Genomic DNA, 17,115 nt, shown 5'->3' on the forward strand with positions numbered 1-17,115 from the left:
GACCCTACGCTCAGCCCAGCTCTCTCTCGCAGAAGTACCCCACATCATGAAGACCAGAACAGGAGCGCGCTCCTTTTCCTTCCTCGCAGCCACCACCTGGAACGCCCTTCCGCTCCACATCAGACAAATCACCTCCCTCCTCAGCATCACGAAGGAACTCAAGATATGGCTTTTTTAAGAACCACTGGTGATCGCTACACTTCCCTGACCCCAACCCCCCCAGCCCCCACACCTTGAGACCCTAACGGGTGAGTAGTTGTGCTTTACAAGCATTGATTGATTGATTGATTGATTGAAATACAAATGTATTGAAGTACTTACCTGCAAGTTGTCATTGAGTGTGTGCTTCTTCTATTGTCTGTGTTTGTACAACAAATGCTTTGCACTACCCTCTGAAAAACCTAACTGCTCAACCACACTACCACAAAAGAGAGCATTAGTGTTATCTACTTTAACCTCTGGGGAACCCCTGAACTCGGTGCACACTGTATCTCATTTTGCTATAGTATATACAGAGAAAGCTTCCTAAATTGGTGGCTCAGCGGTGGGGTCTATGACTTTGCATTTGCTGGACTACTCAGGCAATACCTGATCACACAACTACATTCCCAAATTACCTTTAGAAAACCGATTTTTGAATTTGGCATATTTTTCTAAAATTGTAAAAGTCCTGCTAGGACCTTGGTTAAGTCCCCTTAGCACCTCTTTTTAGATTTAAAATGTATTGTAAAGTTAGGATTTAGTTACTAGAAGTACTTTTTAGTTCCTTAAAGAGTAATCCTAAAGTTTAATAACTTAATGAGCAGCTCTGAGGAAATAGTGATGGAACTCAACCTCAACCCTTACCTCCCTCTAGGAATGGCAGAATTAAGGTCCTTTGTAAGCTGGAAAAGATTAAAACAGGTTCCAACCGTACCAAGGTCAAGCTCCAGAATCTCTGGGACCACCCTGCTGAGGAGGAAGAACTCAGACAGGGAAGATGTTAGAGATTAGGAGGATGACCTTCCCCCTCCTCACCTAACTAGGGAGACCATGGTCCCAAGATCCCTGTCTCCAAGGATAGTGCTCACTGGATCTGGATCTTCCACAGAGGAGTCCAACTCCTCTGGGAACATTGGTGACACCCTTAATGAAGAGGACATCCTTTTAGCAAGGATGGCCAAAAGGTTAGCTTTGGAGCAGCAACTCCTGGCTATAGAAAGGGAGAAAGCAGAAATGGGCTTAGCACCCATTAATGGTGGCAGCAATACAAATAGGGTTAGAGAGAATACTGATATCCTAACAATGCCCAAAGGGACTGTCTCAAAATATGAAGAGGGTGATGATATCACCAAGTGGTTCACAGCCTTTGATAGGACCTGTGCAACCAGAAAGTTAAACAGATATCACTGGGGAGGCCTCCTTTGGGAGCTTTTCACTGGTAGGTGTAGGGATAGACTTCTCACACTCACTGGTAAAGATGAAGAATCCTATGACCACATGAAGGCTACCCTGATTGAGGGCTTTGGATTCTCTACTAAGGAGTATAGCATTAGGTTTAGTGGGGCTCACAAAACCTCAAGCCAGTCCTGGGTTGATTTTGTTGACTACTCAGTAAAAACACTAGATGGTTGGATAACTGGCAGTTGAGTACATGACTATGATGGGCTTTATAATTTGTTTATGAAGGAACACCTGTTAAGTAACTGCTTCAATAACAAGTTGCATCAACATCTGGTAGACCTAGGTCCAATTTCTCCCCAAGAATTGGGAAAGAAGGCAGACCACTGGGTCAAGACTAGGGTGACCAAAACTTCCACAGGGGGTGACCAAAAGAAAGGGGTGACAAAGCCTTCTCAGGGGAAGAGTGGTGAGACACCTAAGGACAAAACAAAGAGGCTTCACAGGGGCCCCAAAAACCTGCTCAGGAGGGTGGGCCTGAGCCTCTTCACAGTCCACAAATGGGTACAAGGGTAAAAACTTTGATCCCAAGAAGGCCTGGTGTCACAGCTGTAAACAGCATGGATACCAAACTGGAGACATGGCCTGTCCCAAGACAACTCCCATTAACACTGCTCCAGTTAGTACTGGATTAGCCAGTCTCCCGGTGGGATCAACAGTGTGCCCAGAGAAAATCGGGGTTCACACTGAAGCTACTGTAGTCTCTGAGGGTGGGGTGGATATAGCCACAGTGGCTGCCTGGGTTCCTTACATGCAAAAATACAGACAGCAACTCTTAATCAGTGGAACAAAGGTAGAAGCCCTGAGGGATACAGATGCCAGTGTCACAATGGTGACAGAGAAACTGGTTTCCCCAGTTACCAATGCTGACAATGTGACTTAAGTCCGTCCCGTGGCTATGGTGACTTTAGAATGAGGAGGGGTTACTGGCCTGAAACAGGTAGTGGTCTCTTCTGCAATTCAAGTGGAATACTTGCTAGGGAATGATCTGGAGTACTCAGCTTGGGCTACGGTAGAGCTCAAAACCCATGCAGCCATGCTGGGAATCTCTGAACTGGTGTGTGTGAAAACCAGATCACAAAGCAGAGCACAGGGTGAAAAAGAAGTATTGGCACCTGGAATAATGGCCCACTCTTCCAAGAGAAAAGATAAGAGGACTGGGGGACCAGCCTCTGAACAGCAAAAGAAACAAGACCTCCTTTCCCAGGAAGATGTCTTATCCCTTGAGGGAACTGAGTCCATGGAGCTGGAGCCTTTACAGGTAAGGTCCTTGGGCCCAGGGGGACCCTCAAGGAGGGAACAGTTGTGCCAGGGACAAAAGACTTGTCCCACTCTTGAAGGCCTGAGGCAGAAAGCTGCTGCACAGGAGATGGGAGATATCAGTGGCTCTGACAGGGTCTATTGGGAGGATGGACTCCTTTACACTGAGGCAAGAGACACCACACCTGGTGCCACTACGAGAGTGGTAGTGCCTCAGGAGTTTAGAGAGTTTATACTCACTTTAGCCCATGACATCCCCCTAGCTGAGCATTTGGAACAAACCAAAATGTGAAGCAGACTTGTAAAACACTTTTATTGGCCCAATATGTCCCAGAAAATGAAGGAGTTTTGTAGCTTCTGTGTCACCTATCAAGCCAGTGGCAAGACCGGTGGCCACCCAAAGGCCCCCTCATTCCACTTCCTGTGGTGGGGGTACCCTTTTAAAAGGTTGGTGTGGTCATTGTGGGTCCACTTGAACCACCCAGCATCAGGGAACCAGTACATACTGGTAGTAGTGGATCATGCTACCAGATACTCTGGAGCAATTCCACTTAGGGCTACTACTTCCTCTGTAGTAGCCAAGGCCCTGATTGGTAGTTTTACCAGAGTAGGTTTGCCTAGGGAGGTGGTTTATGACAGAGGTACAAACTTCATGTCAACTTACCTGAAACACATGTGGAATGAGTGTGGGGTGACTTACAAATTCAAATACCATCCACAAACCAATGGGCTTGTTGAGAGGTTCAACAAGACATTGAAGGGCATGATCATGGGGCTCCCTGAAAAGCTCAAAAGGAGATGGGGTGTCTTCCTGCTTTTCGCCTACAGATAGGTGCCACAGAAGGGAGTAGGGGTTTCCCCCTTTGAGCTTCTGTTTGGCCATCCTGTAAGAGGACCACTAGCTCTTGTAAATGAAGGCTGGGAGAGATCTCTCCATGAGCCTAAACAAGATGTGGTGGACTATGTGCTTGGCTTTCGCTCTAGGATGGCTGATTACATGGAGAAGGCATCCAGAAACCTTGAGTCCAGCCAACAAATCCAGACGTTGTGTTATGACCAAAAGGCTGCAATGGTAGAAATCCAGCCAGGGCAGAAAGCCTGGGTTCTGGAGCCTGTGGCTCCTAGGGTACTTCAGCACAGATGGAGTGGCCCTTACCCTATCCTAGAAAAGAAAAGTAATGTCACTTACTTGGTGGACCTTGGCACTAGCAGGACACCCAAGAAGGTGATCCATGTTAACCGCCTTAAACTCTATAATGATGGGGCAGACATAACCATGCTGATGGTTACTGATGAGGATCAGGAAGCAGAGAGTGAACCTCTCCCTGACCTCCTCTCAACTAACCCTAAGGATGGGTCTGTAGATGGAGTTGTCTATTCAGACATCCTCTCTGCCCTACAGCAAGCTGACTGCAGGCAACTCCTACAGCAGTATTCTGAGTTCTTCTCTTTGACCCTTGGTCAGACACACCTGTGTAACCATGATATGGACACAAGAGACAGTTTACCTGTCAAAAACAAAATTTATAGACAGTCTGACCCCGTCAACACAGAGCATCAAAGTGGAAGTCCACAAGATGCTGGAGTTGGTGGTAATAGAGAACACTGACAGTACCTGGGCTAGCCCAGTGGTCTTAGTCCCAAAAACTCATACCAAAGATGGCAAGAAAGAAATGAGGTTCTGTGTGGACTACAGTGGCCAATGAATTCATTGACAAATTAGGTGCAGCCAAATTTTTAAGTACCTTTGACTTAACCTCAGAGTACTGGCAAATTAGGATGGCACCTGGTGCAAAGGAAAAGACAGCATTCTGTACACCTGATGGGCATTATCAGTTTACTGTTGTGCCCTTTGGCTTAAAGAATGCCCCTGCCACCTTCCAAAGGCTGGCGAATCAAGTCTTTGTTGGCTTGGCGTCCTTTAGAGCAGCATATCTAGATGATATTGCTGTCTTTAGCTCCAGCTGGCAGGATCACCTGGTCCACCTGGTGAAGGTTTTGCAGACCTTGCAATCAGAAGCATCTAAGTGCCAAATAGGGCAGGGCATATTTTTTTATTTGGGCCACCTGGTAGGTGAAGGCCAAGTGCAACCCTTAGAACCCAGGATCCAGACAATTCCGGACCAGGAAGCTCCAAAAACCCAGACTCATGTCAGGGCATTCCTTGGCTTGACTGGGTACTAAGAGAGGTTTGTGAAGGGCTATGGATCCATTGTGACTCTCCTCACTGAACTGACTTCAAAGAAGATGCCAAAGAAGGTATTCTGGACTGTCAAAAAGCCTTTGACACCCTGAAAGAAGTAATGTGCTCATCACCAGTTCTTAAAGCTCCAGATTATTCTAGGCCGTTAGTTGTGCAGACAGATGCCTCTGAACATGGGATAGGAGCTGTTGTGTCCCAAACCAGTGATGATGGCCTTAACCAGCCTGTTGCTTTCATTAGCAGGAGGTTACTCCCCAGGGAGCAGCGTTGGAGAGCCATTGAGAGGGAGGCCTTTGCTGAGACTATACTTGTTTGGTGCCCACGTTATTGTTCAAACTGAGCATAGACCTCTCAGATGGCTTATGGAAACTTCTGAGGTGGTCCATATCTCTAAAAGGGAATGGACGTTTTAGTGGAACACAGACCTGGGACTGGCCATTCCAATGCAGATGGCCTTTCCAGGTTCTTCCACTTAGATAATGAAGACTCTTTTGGGAAAGGTTAATCTCGTCTTCTTTCATTTGGGGGGGAAGGTGTAGGAAAGTGCCACTGTTGGCATGGTATCCCTCCCCCCCCCCCCCCCCACACACACACACACATGTTTTGCTTGTGTTGATGCTTTGAAAGTGGGCTGGGACCCTGCTAACCAGGCCCCAGCTCCAGTGTTCTTACACAAAATATGTACCTTTTGTTTCCACAATTGACACAACCCTGGCACACAGTTGAGTCCCTTGTAAAAGGTAACCATGGTACCAAGGGCCTTGTGGCCAGGTAAGGTCCCCAAGGGCTGCAGCATGTATTATGCCACCCTAGGAGACCCTTCACCCAGAACATGTACACTGCCTTTGCAGCTTTTGTGTGCTGGTGGGGAGAAAAAGGCAAGATCGACATTGCACCCCTCTCATGGTGCCATGGCCACAAACCACTGCCTGTGGCATAGGTAAGACACCCCTCTAGCACGCCTTACAGCCCTAAGGGTGTACCATACCACAGGTGAGGGCATAGCTGCACAAGCAATATGCCCTACAGTATCTAAGTCCATTCTTAGACATTGTAAGTACAGTGTAGCCATATTGATTATATGGTCTGGGAGTTTATCATTTCGAACTCCACAGCTCCATAATGGCTTCACTGAATACTGGGAAGTTTGACATCAAACGTCTCAGCACAATAAACACGCACTTGACCAATAGGATTAGGTTTGTGCCCCCCTCCCCAAAGGGAGTGGGCACAAGGAGGGTGTAGCCACCCTCAGGGAGAGTAGCCGTTGGCTACTGCCCTCTGACCCCTAAAACTCCCCTCAATCTAGGATTTAAGGGCCTCCCTGAACCCAGCTCACCAGATTCCTGACGACCTGACGACCTGACAAGGACTGCTTAGCTGAAACCCCCTACCAGAGAAGAAGGAAGACGACAACTGATTTGGCCCCAGCCCTACTGGCCTGACCCCTGCTTCAAAGAACCTGCAAAAGAACAGCAACACATCCAGCGGGACAAGTGACCTCTGCCAAACTCCAGACGACTGCCCTGCACCTAAAAAGGACCAAGAACTTCCATGGACAGAGGCCCTGCTCAAGAAGAAATCAGCAACTAAGAACTCCAACCTCACTCCAAATGCGTGAATCCTAACCACTCTGCACCCGACACCCATGGCCCGTGTCCAGGTGGCCCAACCAGCTAGAGAGGATCCCCAGGCGATTCTGAGCAAGTGGCCACCCTGGGTTGACCTCACCACCACTCAACGACAACGCCTGCAGAGGGAATCCCACGGACCAATCTGACCGCGAAAGCTCCGGACGAAGATATCCGACGCCTTAAGACCCACTGCACCCGCAGCCCCTAGGCCTTGGAGAAACCGACACCAAGTGCAGCAACATTCAGCAGGCGGCCCTCCTCCCTGTCCAGTAGGTGGTTTCCCTGAGATGACCCTGTGGACCTCGCCTACAGCCTCTGAGTGACCCTGGGGGGTCCCCCTCATAGAGCAACATTGGAGAACCAACATATTTCTTGCATCCTGCACCCGGCCGCCCCCAGTGCCTCTGAGGATGTATGTTTGGTGCCTACTTGTGGCCCCCCAGTGCTCCTCTAAACCCCCCAGGTTTGCCCTCTGAAGTCGCGTGTACTTACCTGCCTGCAAATCTGAAACTGAGTGTCCCTAGTCTCCGTAGGATCCCATTTTAAAGTTGAACACTTTGACCTCTGCACCCGGCCAGCTCTGTGTTGCTGGTGGTGGGTTTTTGGGGTTAACTTAAACCCCAACGTGTGGACTTCATAACCCCCGGAGACTGGAACTGTAAGTGCCAGAGCAGCTTAGTTCTTGCAGGCAGTACACTCTGCTGCTCCAGTACTGGGACCTCAGGTGCAGCTCAATCAGTGTACCTCAGTTCACATACTCCAAGACCCTCATCCGTTCCGGTGCCAGAACCCCACACGTGCTGTCTGCCAGAGGACCTCAGTTCTCACAGTCAGTACACACTGCTGTTCCAGCACTGGGACCTTGGGCGCAGCTCCATTAGTGAACCTCAGTTCACACACTCCAAGCCCCACAGCCTTGCCAGAACCCCAAACATGCTGTCTGCTACCCCACTTCAGTTTTTAAAGTCAGTAAAGAGACTTCGGGCGCAGCTCCATCAGTGCACCTTTCTAATATAAGAAAGCTCAATTCTAATATTCAGTCCACTGCCAAGCCAGTACGGGAACCAAAATAGCAAAACACAGCCCAGCCAGTGCACCTCGTCCAACATCCCAGGCTGCTGTTGGTGTGAACCACCACAGCTCTGACAGAATCCATGAATTCTAACATTCAGTGCACATTTCTTCTCAGTACTAAGGCTCACACACACTCCATTCATGACTCCCCACATCTGTGGTTCACAGACACTGCCACTCCCATGCTGGGCCCCACTCTCAGCTTCACCAGGGCCACCTCCAGGCGACACTGGCACGCCAATACTTTGTTCCACACATAGCTCCATTAATATACCTGACTTCTGACCTTGTGTGCCTGTTACTATTCCAGTACTGCAGCCCACATACAACTCTGTCAGTGCACCTCATCCCTATTCTGTAGTGCCCCATAATTCCAATATCAGGAATTACATGGCCCCCCGTTTCTCATTCCTCACCCGCTGCCTTTCTGTTATTCCAGCACTTGGCAGAACATAGCTCTGTATATACCCCCAATCCTGATCTGAAGCGCCCAATGTTGCTGTATTGGTGTTAACATACAGCTCTGTTAATGCACCTCCTGCTGTTATGCAGTACCCCCTGCTGTTCCATACACTGTTTGAGGACATGGGGGAGCCGATTAAATCTATTCATAGCTGTCATCTTTATTTGGGAGGGTCTGTTCCACCTATCTCACTGTGTTCTTTCCTTTACTCTGTTTACTCCCAATGTTTTCTTTCTCCCCCACTTTTCTCTTTCCAGCTCTTTAAATCCACACGTTAACAGTTTTGCTCTTTCTTTTAACTGCTTATTTTTACACCTGTCCCCTTTTTTTTTTATTTCCCTCTTCCTCTTGCTACCTCCTCTTTCAAACTCGCAGGAACTTGATTATTTCTTTTTGTTCCATTCCTCTATTTTTTCTTCATCGGGCATTCATTCTTTCACTATTTTTTCTCTCCCCTTCATTCTTTCCTCGTCTTGTTTATTTGCTCTTTGCTTTGACTCAGTATGTATCCTTTCACTTTTTTTTTTTTTAAAGATCTTTCTTCCTTCCTTTCTCTGGTGTTTTTCTTATCTTTATCTGTCTAATCACGTTTTACTATTAATCCCTCTTTTTTCCATCTGTATGTGGAAGCCACAAGTTACTTGTCGGGACCCAAAGTGTCAAAGTGGTTTTCCCATTCTGTCTCTCTGAGAAATGTCAGCACATACATGCCCTGGTTCTTTCGCTGCGTGTTACTCTCACCATCTCTTTTTTCTCTAACGTTAATTTTTCTATTTCTTTTCACTCAACTTTCAATATTTTTTTCATCTCTATCTTACGTTCGCTAGCTTCCGTCCCTTTTTTTTTTTGTCTCACACATTTGCTTTATTTCTTTTCTTAGTTGTGCTTTGATTTTCTCATTTTCTCTTTCCCTTCTTTATTTTTTTTTTTTGCGACCCTTTCTGTTTCTTTCTTTTGTCTGTTGTATTCCTTTCGCTTCTCTTTTTCTGCTCCATCCGCTTTCTCTCCTGAGGCCTAGTAATCAATGGAGCAACAGGTGCAGTGGCACCGGGGCCCAGAGACCTAAGGACCTCACTGTGCTCTAATTACTGCTGTGTTTTCTTACCAAAATTCCATTCAACCATTTTCCTTTCTTACTCCAGGGCCTATGACACCGTTACTAGCCAACGTGTCCTCTCCATCTTTACCAACTACTCCCTCTTTCCTTTCACCCTCCAATCCGTCCCAAATATTTGTGTTATGGTTTTTTGAGCATGACACTATAATGCCAAACTTTTATTTCTGATAGCGGTTTTTATGATAATTGTGTATGTTTTAAGATAGAGGAAGAAGGTAAGTGGAAGTGCTTTAGTTACATGCTGGGCCACTGGAATTATATGGCAGGAAAAGACGAAATTATTAGGCAGGGTTGACCAGTTTATGTGGCAAGAAAAGTCCAGTTATGAATTTACAATGCCAAAAGCTCTAACTCAAGAAAATGGGAGACCTGTTGCATTACAAATGCTTGTTTCTTATGTGGCCTCTTCTGTGTCCCCCAAAGATCCTGTCTGGAGAAGCCACAGCCTATTATAGACGTTTGTCTACCCGCCAACTTCCAATATGCTTCCTATGCACTATCGCTGTACTTCCTAAAAATAATTGTTATTTAAAACTCTCACAATTTCTGGAAATCACCTTTTACATCCATGGTCATAACAGGAAATACCAATTGATCCCCTCTTATATTTCTCAATGTTATTTTTTTTATTTCAAGGCTGACTGATCTGTGATGTTTCAGTCAGTCTTTGCTGCCCTCTAGTATGTCACTCTTTTCATGTCCTCTCCAGTCCTCTTTTATTCGCTGCTTATTACCATATCAGTCTTCTGTCCGGGAGTAAAACCACACTGATATCACCCGCACCGTTATCCCTAGTGCCAAGATGTTACACGCTTCGTCCAAGTATTCAATTGAGAATTGCATCTCTTGTTACTTGAAGATTACACAGAAAAGGTGCCTCTATCTGTCACCCATATTTTTGCTCTTAAATCAGTGTCTGGCTTGAAGAATGTTCCTTTTACCTCTCTGAGCCGTGACAAGTGTAAATTTTGTGAAATGCACACGTGTAAATCTGCTGAACTGTCATAGCTCCACTGTTTGTTCGGTGGAAGGCATGCATTTTCTTTTAAGTCTGAATACCTAGAAAGAAACTTGGCCGCATTTTTTTTATATTGAGGCCAATATGTCAAAAACATGAACTTTGCCAGCAATTCTATGCAACGTTTGGGGAAAAAACAGTGACGAAATACAAATGTTGGAGGATCCACAGGGTGTGACAAGCAGGCCCAGTTTAGGAAAAACATGTTTCCATTTTCTCTCAGACTCCAAAAGCAGATACAAATAAAATGACCTCACAACTATTTGAAAACATATTGCACATAACGAGAAACAAAATAATGTATTTACAGTTTCTAGTAGATATTCATAGTAGAACAAAGTTTAATACAACACCTATTTTGAACCATATAAAAAGTAATATTTCCAGTTTCCTAAATATATCACCTTGCAAAACAGAATAAGAAAGCAAAATGTTACCAAAGTTGAACTTGATGTAATTGTGCTGCAAGCACCATGTAGTTACCTGATGAAGTACTTGCATAATTGCAGATTAAAAGGCATAACACAAAGTTCACAAAATAGCACAAGGTATGGCAGTGTAATTGAAATTTCCCCAGGACTAGTTACCATGATCCTAGCACTTTGCTCAACATTTTGTTCATTGACTAATTTCCATCAGAATTTTCAAATGCTGCCCAAGATGCGCTTTTGTTTGTGCTACATGCTCAGCTGCAAGTCATGCAACAGTGCTGCAAGTTTGTATATAAACTGCAGCACCATTACAGGTACTTCACACTACACAATTCCACCCCACACAATTCCGCTTCCAACAATTCCAGTCCAACCCACATAATTCCACTCCACATACATCCACTCCAAACCAAAACACATGGGTAAAAGGCATTGTCATTTACAACGCAAATAGCTCCAACTCTCGCAAATGCAAGATCTTTTGCATTGCAAATGCTTGTTCTTATTAGGTGTAAATCCGTTCAGTTGTTTTTGAAATATTAAAAGAAAACCAAGTGTGTGTATCTCAAATCAAACCTATCTTGTGCAGAAATCTGATTGTCTGCAAACAATTCAACGAGGAAGTGTTGGCAGCCATTTTGGGACTCTGCTTCAGCTGAGTCCCAAAACAAAATACAGAAAAAAAAGAAAATAGGTTAGGGTAGGAATACCTTAGGCCCGAGCCTTGATCATGGGGTCTCCTTGGGACCCTGCCAGGGCAAAAAAGTATATATTTGTTTCAAATTTTTGCTGAGATTTAAAAAAGAAAAAAAAAAGTGTGGGTTCCCCTTCCTAGTGCTTTTAAAATTCCCGGGGACCACCACCTCCCTTGGGCTACATTGAATAAGAATATGGTTGGGCCGCAATGGACCCCCGTGGGCCCGGGAACCACCACCTCCCTGGGCCCACATTAATACAATTGATTGGAGGGGGCCACCACCTCCCCAGGGACCACTACCTCATGAAGACATGGACCCCTTTGGGCCCGGCAACCGCCACTTCACCAGGGCTAGAATAAATGGGACCACCACCTCCCAGGGTCCGGCCCATTCAGATCAAAAGAGTAGGGCCGTGCAGCCCCTCTCCAGGAGCCATATTTGGGCCTGGGGACTGCCACCCCCTCAGGGCCGACTCCTTTTACCTCCTGAGTTGCCCACCCTCTGGAGGGTAGCTGTTTGCTTTTGCTTGGCAGGGGCTGTGACAGCTCCCACCAAGCAAAAGCAAACACTCCACTTCCAGCTGTAAAAATACTCTCGCTTGTTGGAAGTGGAGATTTTATCTCTTTCCCTGCACGCAGAGATGCAGGCAGGGAAGAAGATGAAAGGATTGCTCCCGCATGCAGGGAGCTGCTTTTCCAGCAGCTCCCTGCGTGCGGCAGCAAAGCTGGTTCCTGCAAGAGATGGGGAAGTGGCTGGGACCACGGGGCCATGGGGCTCCCCATATGGTCCCCGTGATAAATAAAAAGAAAACATTTCAAGGTGCATCTGCACAGAAAACATGTTTTGGTGGTTTCTCTGCAGTTCCACCCTGTAAAGTTGTCTGATGAAGATGCTTGAGAAACCATCACATTGGCGATGTTACAGACACACAAAGTCACTGAAGACATTACCTCAGCTTCCTTTACCGAGCTGTGGTGTAGGGGATGCACTATACATTTATCCTACGAGGTAGCAGTTACTAATTAGCCAATAGAAAGTACTCCAGTTGACATTTTGCACAAATACAAAGGGCTGTATTCTTTCTGGCACGCTGCTCATTTCACAGAAATTAAATATCAACGGGAAGCATTTACAGATATAAACAAAGCAGGTGCCCAATGTAAATCTCCACTTCTGTAAAGTACTAATCATCCAAATGTCTTATGCATGGTCAGTGCAAAGCAAGTGTTTTTTTTCTCTGCATTTTCACCTTGAAACCTTTTCTGTAAACCTTGATGGAGGTGTTTGCATCCTTGCTTTTTTAGCGTAATATCTCATATAGTGACTGTAATGACTAGGTTCTTTCTTGTCGTCTGCTGCTGAGACCAGATATTGTGTTATCCCCTTTTTAAGAAACAAGTACGGGAAAAGCCTAGAAGCCCCACCCTTTTCCAAGGAAGAAAGGCAGTGTGTGGCCTGGGGTTGGGTTGTTATAGGGGTTGGCTGCAGGCCCTAAGACCAACTCCTGCAGCGTATGGCAGAAGGACATGTGAGGCGCAGGTTTGGGTGGTTATAGGGGGTTGGCCGCATGTCCTGGCTACAGGCCAGGCCCTGCGGCCATCCCCCTCTGTGCATGGCCTTGGGTGGTTATAAATGCACCAGGCCCTGCAGCCAATCTCTGCCATGGCTTGGGGTTGAATTAACATATAGTAATTAAAATTACTTTATGTAAAAAAAAAAACATAGAAATTCAATGAAAAAATAAAGGTTACAGGACAGACCCTATGGCCAACTCCGGCTGTGCACGGCCAAAGGCTGTACATGGTTGGTTGGTCATAGGGGGTTGGCAACAGGGCATAGCCACAGGCCAGGCCCTTAGGCCAACCTCCACTGTGCACAGCCGAAGGCCGTTCTTGGCACAAAGTTGGATTAACGTATAATGATTAAAATGACCTTACGTTAGAAAAAAAAAACCATAGAATTTCACTGAAAAACACAAAGGTTACAGGGATGTTATAGTTAAGCTCACAGTTTAAACATTCAAAACCATAGAAATTCAGCAGTTGGCGTTATTTCAAGTAACTGTAGCTCATGCCCTATGGTAACTGTTGTGCCCCCACCATGCCCAGTTTTCTCATCAATAATTGTACTGCAGATGTTGCAGTGATATTATCAATGATGTTATAAAACATGTCATGAATGTTGTAATATCTGGGGTAATTAGCAGCGCATGGCAAGGGTGTGAGTTATAGTTACTTGAAATAACTCTGTTTTTCTATGGTTTCGTACATTTAAAATGTGAGCCAAACTAGAACGTCCCTGTATTTATATAGTAGGATGGTTATGGGTTTTTGGGTGGCAAGTGTATTTTTAGGCTTTAAGGTGAGTATGGGTTTTTAGGTGGCAAGTGTATTTTTATGGTGGGTGTTGGTTTTTGAGTGGCAGTGGTATTTTTGGAGTTTAGGGTGGGTATGGGTTTTTAGGTGGCAAGGGTATATTCAGGGTTTAGGGTGGGTATTTTTTTTTAGGTGGCAAGGGTACTTTTAGGGTTTAGGGTGGATGTGGGTTTTTAGGTGGCAGGGTTATTTTTAGGGGTTTAGGGTGGATGTGGGTTTTTGGGTGGCAAGGGTATTTTTAGGATTTAGGGTAGGGTGTGGGATTTTAGTTGGCATGGTTAGTTTTAGGGTGGGTGTGGTTTGTGGGAGGCAAGAGTAGTTTTAGGGTGGATGTCGGTTTTTGGGTGGCAAAGGTATTTCAGGATGGGTTTAGGGTGGGTGTGGGGTTTTAGGTGGCATGGGTATGCTAGAAGTTTAGGGTGGGCTTTTGGGTGGCAAGGCTATTTTTAGGGTAGGTATGGATTTCGGGGCTGTGGGTTAATAAATATGTATATATCTATATATATATGGTTTAAACTTGTCATTAAAATACTTATATTTTTGTTGGAAAGGCATGCATGGTAAACGCATGTGTGTGGTAAACTTTTGTGTGAGAAAGGCTTGCATAGTAAAAACACATGCGTTGTAATGACATTGTTGTAAAGGCATGTGTGGTAATGTCGTGTGGTTCCTTTATACAAACTGCTAATACATATGTCACCCCAAGGGCAGGCCCTAAACAGCTGAAAGAGTGTGCTATGTATTTAAAAAGTTGGACATGTAGTTTTAAGTTTTACATTTCCTCATAGTGAAAAACTCCTAAGTTTGTTATTCACTACTGCAAGGCCTACCTCTCCCATACAGTATGATAACATTGAGTTACATTATTACGTTCAGTAAGTGGTAACTTTCAATTGGTAGCAGGTAGGCAGCTGAGTTTGTTGTCTAAGGAATTGTAATTAAAAGTCCTTTTCATTGGTAAAGTTGGAATTTAAGTCACAAGTTTAAAAATACCACTTTTAAAAAAGTTTGCGTTTTCTTGCCTAACCATTTGGTGCCTGCAGCCTGATCCTGGGTTACATGACTAGGTATAGCTGGCAAGTTGGTCTTTGTGTATTGCTCCAAGACAGTGAAACAAAGGGAATTTAGGTGTTGGCAAAATTGGCCGCTCAGAGTTGATGAGGGAGAGGAGCTGTCACCTACCACACTCGCACATCAGAAAGGCTCTGCCTGAGCAGTCTCACTAATGGTTTGACAATGGTATTTTGTGACCCCCCCCCTCCACCCCACGCCACCCCACCCCAGCTAAGCTGGGGCTAGGGAAGGGAGGACGGGGATCCCTGACACCTCAAGGGGGTGGAAACCTCTAAAAGCTTCTCCTGCTTCAAAATGGGCACCAGGTGTAAATATTGGATCCTTAAACCCTACTCTTCATATATAGATATTGATGCAAGTTAATCTTTAGAAAGTTACCTTTCCCTACGTAAAATTCTTGGCGGCAAATTTGCATTGGCTCTCCAGCTTCTCAGTTTTGAATAGAAGTGTAATACACCCCAGAGCAAATAATAGACTGTCCTGAATGGGAAGAGGTAGCTCCTCTTAACCCCACAGTCTGTGCATGTTGGGGGCTATAGGCATAGTTTTTCACACCACTATATAACAGTCTGCTTCAGTGTCGAATCCTGCTTGACAGATCCACTTGGTTCACATATAACAGTGTGTTCACACTTGAAAGAGCGATAACAGGATGCCAGGGCGATTCTTGCATATCCACTTTCTGGTTGGTGAAGGACCCTGCTTTTGTCCTACCAGACATCTGTCTTTAGGTTTGTTGTAGGTACAGTATCTGCTTCAAATTGGATCTAAGTTTTGGATGTGGGGAGGAGCCCTGAAGGATTAATCCTGCTACCTCATGTACCCAGGAAAAATAAGTAAACTCCAAAGATCAGTTGGCTGACCTGTGTGACTTCAGAAGTGTCCACCTGACCAATGGCAATGGGACCTGCTGAACCCCTGCTGTTGGTCTCTACCTGACAACATGAGTCTCTAGGTGCCTCCCTGTGGTCCTGGGGGGCTTTAGAAATGCACTTTTGTGATGAATTGGAAACTAGGTCAGCAGGTAAAGTCTTTGACCAGGATAACCTGGCCTGCGTATACAGCCCGGTCTCTATCTGAGTCGGCCTCAAATTGCACTTAGGCCCTGGTCTACTGTGACCTTTGACTATAATTGGCACATGGTGCTTTTTTGCCATTGTTTCTACTTAAAACTTTAAAAGTTTGATTTCCCTTATTGGATTCTTGATATTTGGTGCAGTGTTGCTTCTACATTTTACTCTATTTTTCTTATTTGGTTTATGATTTTTATTGTTTTGCATTTTTACTTTGTTACTTCTTTAGTACTGCATAAATACTTTAAACATTGCCTGCTCTGTGCCATAGATCAGGTTACGTTAGGGGATTGAGCTCAGGTTAATTTAGTTACTTTGAGGGTTCACACCAATAGGGTTGTGATTATTATTTGAGGTGGCTAGTCACCAACCCACAATCATTTGCCAGTGTCTTACACCCTTGTAAATACCTTTCTGTCCCTTAAATGATATCTTTGCTGCAATTGGAGATTTTCTTTTTGATAGTAGCTGCGTAAGAGCAGCGGTTTCCGGAATGGATTAAAAACTCAGATCACCACCGTATGACCCAGGCTTTCCCAATGCACACTCAAAACACAACTGCGTGATTATCACCAGGTGCCTTCCTTGTGCTAAGCTTAAGAGGAGCCCGATTATCGTTAACTTGGCAAAATGTATAATTCTGATTCATGGCCAAACAGATTTGTGCATGGGTCTTGGACTACCTAGCCTACTTGTAATAAACACCTATACCTATGTGTTGGGTTTCTCTGTGATGGTGTCCTCTGTGATAAAGAGAACAAGGTTGCTTATCAAGAATCATAACTCTAGAGGTTTGTGATGTTTTGGTCCCTTAGGAGCCTGTATTTCTCCTAATTAGCAGCCATTCTTTTGATCTTGTTTCCAACATATGTAAAATAAAATCTATATTATTACCTTCTTCAAAAGTGGGAGTTTCTGTGTAGTTGGCCATTCTGAAGACGGAGGTTGGAGAATGTTACTTTGGGACAGAAGATTTGTTTTCTTTTTTCTTTTCCTATTTTGGTATTTGAATATGCACACTGGCAAAGACACTGTCCACAACACAATTCCATACATGTTTATCAATCCTTTTAGAGTCAAAAATAAGATTAATAATTTAATTATGTTTTCTTGCAGGAAATCCTTTCACGGGGAATTCTTCTTCCATTAATTAATCAACTAAGTGACCCTGATTATATTAATCAGTATGTCATCTGGATGGTAAGATTATCCCACAGTGAAATTTTCATGTGTGAAAGTCCTAACAACCTTTTAA

General features: G+C 45.0%; 1 protein-coding gene across 6 annotated transcripts in view; it reads left to right on the forward strand.

Annotated features, from left to right (window-relative positions):
* SNX13 (sorting nexin 13) overlaps positions 1–17,115 on the forward strand; it is a 587,891-nt gene that overhangs the window by 246,800 nt on the left and 323,976 nt on the right. For all 6 annotated transcript variants that reach the window (XM_069211703.1, XM_069211707.1, XM_069211702.1 and 3 more), the window contains exon 11: positions 16,977–17,060. In XM_069211703.1, coding sequence (XP_069067804.1) covers positions 16,977–17,060 — 84 coding nt within the window. The remainder of the gene's footprint in view (positions 1–16,976; positions 17,061–17,115) is intronic.

Source organism: Pleurodeles waltl, chromosome 10, assembly GCF_031143425.1.
Source record: "Pleurodeles waltl isolate 20211129_DDA chromosome 10, aPleWal1.hap1.20221129, whole genome shotgun sequence".
Taxonomy (NCBI): domain Eukaryota; kingdom Metazoa; phylum Chordata; class Amphibia; order Caudata; family Salamandridae; genus Pleurodeles; species Pleurodeles waltl.